General features: G+C 35.1%; 1 protein-coding gene across 3 annotated transcripts; it reads right to left on the reverse strand.

Moving 5' to 3' along the window:
- Nucleotides 1-40: 40 nt before the first annotated feature.
- Nucleotides 41-3,789, reverse strand: LOC111453291 (auxin transporter-like protein 4). 3 transcript variants are annotated; one of them, XM_023094343.1, is made up of 9 exons: nt 3,299-3,789; nt 2,866-3,088; nt 2,583-2,768; nt 2,371-2,483; nt 2,062-2,245; nt 1,887-1,984; nt 1,557-1,764; nt 502-759; nt 41-404 (listed from the first exon to the last, which is right to left on the reverse strand). In XM_023094343.1, the coding sequence occupies exons 2-9, from the start codon at nt 3,058-3,060 to the stop codon at nt 186-188; spliced, it is 1,461 nt and encodes a 486-aa protein (XP_022950111.1). In that variant the 5' UTR covers nt 3,061-3,088; nt 3,299-3,789; the 3' UTR covers nt 41-185. The 3 variants fall into 3 exon arrangements, with proteins under 3 accessions (XP_022950111.1, XP_022950110.1, XP_022950109.1); XM_023094342.1 differs by having other exon boundaries at nt 3,246-3,789; XM_023094341.1 differs by having other exon boundaries at nt 3,241-3,789.
- Between the last annotated feature and the right edge of the window lie 1,474 nt (nt 3,790-5,263).

Raw genomic sequence — 5,263 nt, forward strand, 5'->3', positions numbered from 1 at the left:
AAAAAAAAAAGCACATAATTTAGGAAATTAGAGATTAAAATGAACTACACTAAGAACTAATAGATAAAATTAAATGTAATTGAACAAAAATCCGAGACACACACATGAAAATTCAAGCCTTTTTTTAAGAGGAAAATTATGACGTTATGTTACAAAGTAGAAGTTGAGTTGTGAAGCGAGTTGACTCAGTGACGATGTGTCGGCGGAGGGGCCTGGGAGGGCGGCTTGCACTGATAGCATTTGGCAAACAGGCCGAACGAGTCGATCTGTCGTACGAAGTTGGTGATGCTGGCCCACCCGCCGAACCCGAACCCGACTACGAAGATCCACACCACTATGAAGCTGTTCAATACGTACATCGCCGTCCAGCTTGGGAGGAAGAACGGCGGCTTCTCCGCCGCATTCTGCCGGAATCGGATCATTTTACAATTAATAAATGAAATAAATATAATGATTTTTTTTTTTTTTTTTTTTTTGTTAAAGTTTGAATTTAAAGTAAACCTGTCTGGCGGAGGCTTTTCTGTAAGTAAGCATATGGGCGACGGCGGGGATGATGTAGACGGTGAAGCTAACCAAAAGAGCGCCGACGGCGGAGTTGATGGGTCCGAAGAAAGGGAAAATAATAGCTAAGAACCATATTGGGATAACCACCGGCAGCCTCACCAACGCCCTTAGGCACAGGCTTTTTGTGTCGTGCATTCCTATCACTTTCTCCCACACGAAGTACAACGGCGTACATGCAAACCCAAACGTTATGAACTGCATCTTAAAAAAAGAAATTAGGCTTTGAAATGGTGGCCAGGTCTAACAGCTCAAGTACATCGCTGACTAACATTGTCCCATTGTCCCTAACAACCCCTCCCCAACCGACGTGGGAATCTAACAATTCACCCCCTTCGTATCTCGGTGTCTTCGCTACCACTCGTTCCCGCTACCCCCTTCGAGACCCGGCGTCCTTGCTGGCACACCGCCTTATGCCCTCCCCTTCAGGGCTCGGCCTCCTACTGACATATCGCCTAGTGTCTGACTTTAATACTATTTGTGTAACACTCCAAGAGCACCTCAAGGTTAACTAACATTGTGCTCTTTGAACTTTCCCTTTCGTACTTCACCACAAGGTTTTTAAAACATGTCTGCACTTTAATACTAATTGTAACAGCGCAAGCGCATCTCAAGTTAGTAGACATTGTCCTCTTTGGACTTTCCCTTTCAAGCTTCACCACAAATTTTTTAAAACATGTCTGCTAGCGAGAAGTTTCCACACTTTTTTTTCGTTCTACTCTACAACTCACATTGGATCTCACAACCCGTGTTTTTAAAACACCAATGGTTCTATCTAACCCTATTTTCCATGCATTTCTTAGGGCTTTCAGGTATGCAACCATCGCATTATTCTCGATTAATAAAAATTTATGGGTAAAAACATAAAACCCTAAAAATTTAAATGCCAAAATTGTGGTTTAATGTTAAAGACAACAAATTAAAGAGGAAAATAAACAAGAAGTCAACGTCAAAGTCAAAGTCAAAGCATAAGAAAACGGGGAAATGGAACGGACCTGGTGAATGAGCATTAAGATAACGGCAGCATCACGGAAGCGGTTCTTGGGGAGTAGAGAGAAGGCGTTAGAATGGTTAAGAAGCTCGTCGCCAAAAGCCCAGTAGACGGCGGAAGCAGACGGAAGCGTTAAAGTGAAAACGTACAGCGTGGCCATCAGGTAAATGTACTTAAACTTCTGGGGTTTCCACATGGCATGCATTATTTCCCTGTCATCATTTTCCTTAATCTTTTCATAATTATCATAATAATTACAATTATAATAATTAATAAAAAAAAACAAATATAATTTTTATTATATATATATATATATTTAAAAAAAGAAGCTTACACAGTGACAGCGTGGCCGCCGAAGGTGTACAGAATATTGGTGGCGCCAGTGAAGTAAAGCACCAGTTTTGTCGGCCCCGAATGGGTGACTCCTTCAACCTGAACAAACAAAAAGACAAGAGTTCAGAGAGAGACAAGGCGGAGAGAGCGGCGGAGAGAGAGACAGAGAGAAGGACCTGGCCGTGAACGAGGGCGGCGACAGCCATGTACCAGGCGGTGTAAGTGGTCATTCCGAGGCCGAGAAACGACCAAATCCGGTAATTGTGAAAAGACGGTATGAAAACAGTGGTGGCGCAACATGCTCCGAAAATGTATGTCCATGTTCTTTTGTCCAAGTGGTCATTAATGTAATAAATATTACTGTCCTCACCAAAAACATTTTTAAATTATTTCAGCTCAATTTCCATTTTTTTAAATTAATTAATTATATATATATAACACAAATAAAATACTTAATTTAATAATTTTGGTTTTGATATCGTTACCTTGCGCATCCAATAAGCTGGATGACAGATCCAAATAGAAGGAAAGTACAGTTGAAAGCGAGCCCTACAGCCTTCCAGTGAGGTCCCAACAGCCCATCAAGAACTTCGAACCACTGCAGAGTTAAAAAAAAACGCCGTCGTTTCATCATTTCGAGTCAAATTGTAATGGGTTATGAAATTCGAAGCTTCTGAGAAAGCTTTAATGGCGGAACCTGGATGACATGGTTTTTGAAGCTGACGTTTTCCTTCTCCTTTCTGCTACGGTATTCAATATACAGAACACTGATCAAATACGCCGTCCAACTTCCGATCAGCCCATAAAAAATCTGGAAAATGATGCCGGAGAGCATTCCGAGCTGTGAAAATGAGTAGGGAAGTGTCAAAAGCACCTGAGCCACCTGTAAAATTTTGACAAAATCCGGCGAGTGAGAGAGATTTAGTGGTTATCCGGGGAAACTCAGAGCTGTATTCCGGTGAGGTAAGGGAGAATTTTACTTGATTTGAAGCGCAGCTAAACCAAGCGTCCCAAGCGGAGCCGCCGTGCCAGAGGAGGTTTTTCATTTGAAAAACAGAGTTTTGTGGTTGTTCTCCGCCATCAAGTTCTTCCCCTTTCTCCTTTCCGCTGCTTTGCTCCACCTCGTTCGCGGCGGTCGGAACAATAGCTTCCTCTGCTTGTGTTTGTCCCACCATTTTTCTAAACGTCTAAATCTTTACAGATCTGTTGGAAATTAACGCAAAACAAGACATTAATATAAGACAAAGTTCCCAGATCCAAAACAGAGTAACCCAAATCAAAATCATCCAAAAACGGAAAACAAAAACAATTTTTTTATAAAAAAAAACCCCAATTTTCCCTTAAAAACAACAAACCTTACTCGAAACGTCACTGTCTTCAACACCCAAAAAAGAAACAAACAGATCTGTTTATCGTTCAGTCCAAAACAGAGCAAGAAATCTCAAAACAGAGTAAAGCCTTTAAGAACTTTATTCTTCTTTCGTGGGGTCAAATCGCCATAAACGAGCTGAAATCGAAAAGGGTTAGCTAGGGAAGTCTCAGAAATTAATGCGCCACCATTACAGCGGTGGTCAACCCAAAGACGGCGGCCGGCGACGGCGACAGACAGAATCTAAAAAGGCTAAAAAAAAACAGAGTTGACAGGGGAAGCAGTAGTTTCTGCAAGTTTCGAAGAGGCTTTTCTTCAGAAAAAGGGGCTTTTTAGCACTGTGTATGGAAGCAGAGGAATGATTTATATCGTAACAAACAGAAGGGTTTAAGTTGGCGTTTTTTTTCCTCTCTTTCTCTCTCTAGGATGAGAGAGAAAATGAATGAAGTAATGAAATTTGGGCTGTGGGATTCGATTCTTCGTGAGGCGTTTTCTTTTTCTGGGAAACGCAGAATTTGGAAAAGAATTACAAGAAATTGTGATATTCTTTCGCATCAGCCACACCCACTGCGCCTATTTATAGCCTTCATTCTACTCGTCACCGGCAACAGTAAACTATTTCTACCGCAACTATTCACTGTTCCTGAGGTTAATTAGGGTAAATATAAACCAAATTAAACCGGAAGCATTAAAAACATACAAAAAAAAAAAAACAGATTTTTTTTTATTTTATATTAATAATTATTAAATGCAAATTTGATATATTTTTACAGTTTCTCTTTGAATTTTACAAATTTTTTACCATAATTACCACAATCGAGAAATGATAAGAGATATAGATATAATCACATGATTAAAACTCAAGATTTTTTTTATTTAATTCGCTACTTAGATCACCCATTATGGGTGGTCATAATATTATAATTATTTATCAATATACTTGGTACATATTAGAAATTAAATTAATATTTTTTAGATTAAAAATTGGAATTATTAAGTGATAAAGTGATACGAACTAATAATTTTCTATTTTATTTATTAAAAATCCATAAAAAAAAAAAGAAATAAATGTAATTTTGGAGAGAAATTATTAATATTTAATTTTTTTTAATATTAATAATTTTTTTAATTTATTAATATTAAGTGATAAAGTGATACGAACTAATAATTTTCTATTTTATTTATTAAAAAAATCGGGAAATAAATGTAATTTTGGAGAGAATTATTAATATTTAAATTTTTTTAATATTAATAATTTTTTTAAATTATTAATATTAAGTGATAAAGTGATAAGAAGTAATAATTTTCTACTTTATTTATTAAAAAAATCTATAAAAAGGGAAATAAATGTAATTTTGGAGAGAATTATTAATATTAAAAAAAAAATTAATATAAAAAAATTATTAATATTAAGTGATAAATTGATACGAACTAATAATTTTTTATTTTATTTATTAAAAAATCCATAAAAAGGGAAATAAATGTAATTTTGGAGAGAATTATTAATATTTAAATTTTTTTAATATTAATAATTTTTTAAATTATTAATATTAAGTGATAAAGTGATAGGAACTAATAATTTTCTATTTTATTTATTATAAAAATCCATAAAAAGGGAAATAAATGTAATTTTGGAGAGATTAATATTTAATTTTTTTTAATATTAATAGTTTTTTTAAATTATTAATATTAAGTGATAAAGTGATACGAACTAATAATTTTCTATTTTATTTATTAAAAAATCTATAAAAAGGGAAATAAATGTAATTTTTGGGAGAATTATTAATATTTAAATTTTTTTAATATTAATAATTTTTTTTAATTATTAATATTAAGTGATAAAGTGATACAAACTAATAATTTTCGATTTTATTTATTAAAAAAATCAAATAAATGTAATTTTGGAGAGAAATTATTAATATTAAAATTTTCAGAAGCTGCCACTTACTCTCCGCCGCCCCAATGAGTGACATGATTGAACTTCCGATTCCCAGTTTCTGTTCGACGGC

This window comes from Cucurbita moschata, unplaced genomic scaffold (genome assembly GCF_002738365.1).
Source record: "Cucurbita moschata cultivar Rifu unplaced genomic scaffold, Cmos_1.0 Cmo_Scf00015, whole genome shotgun sequence".
Classification (NCBI taxonomy): domain Eukaryota; kingdom Viridiplantae; phylum Streptophyta; class Magnoliopsida; order Cucurbitales; family Cucurbitaceae; genus Cucurbita; species Cucurbita moschata.

Coding starts and splice junctions, on each gene's coding strand:
- LOC111453291 (XM_023094343.1), bottom strand. CDS start 3,060: ATGGTGGGACAAACACAAGCAGAGGAAGCTATTGTTCCGACCGCCGCG. Junction 2,246..2,370: donor CAGCTTATTGGATGCGCAAG/GTAACGATATCA, acceptor TGGTGAGGACAG/TAATATTTATTACATTAATG. Junction 760..1,556: donor TCTTAATGCTCATTCACCAG/GTCCGTTCCATT, acceptor TTTAAGATGCAG/TTCATAACGTTTGGGTTTGC.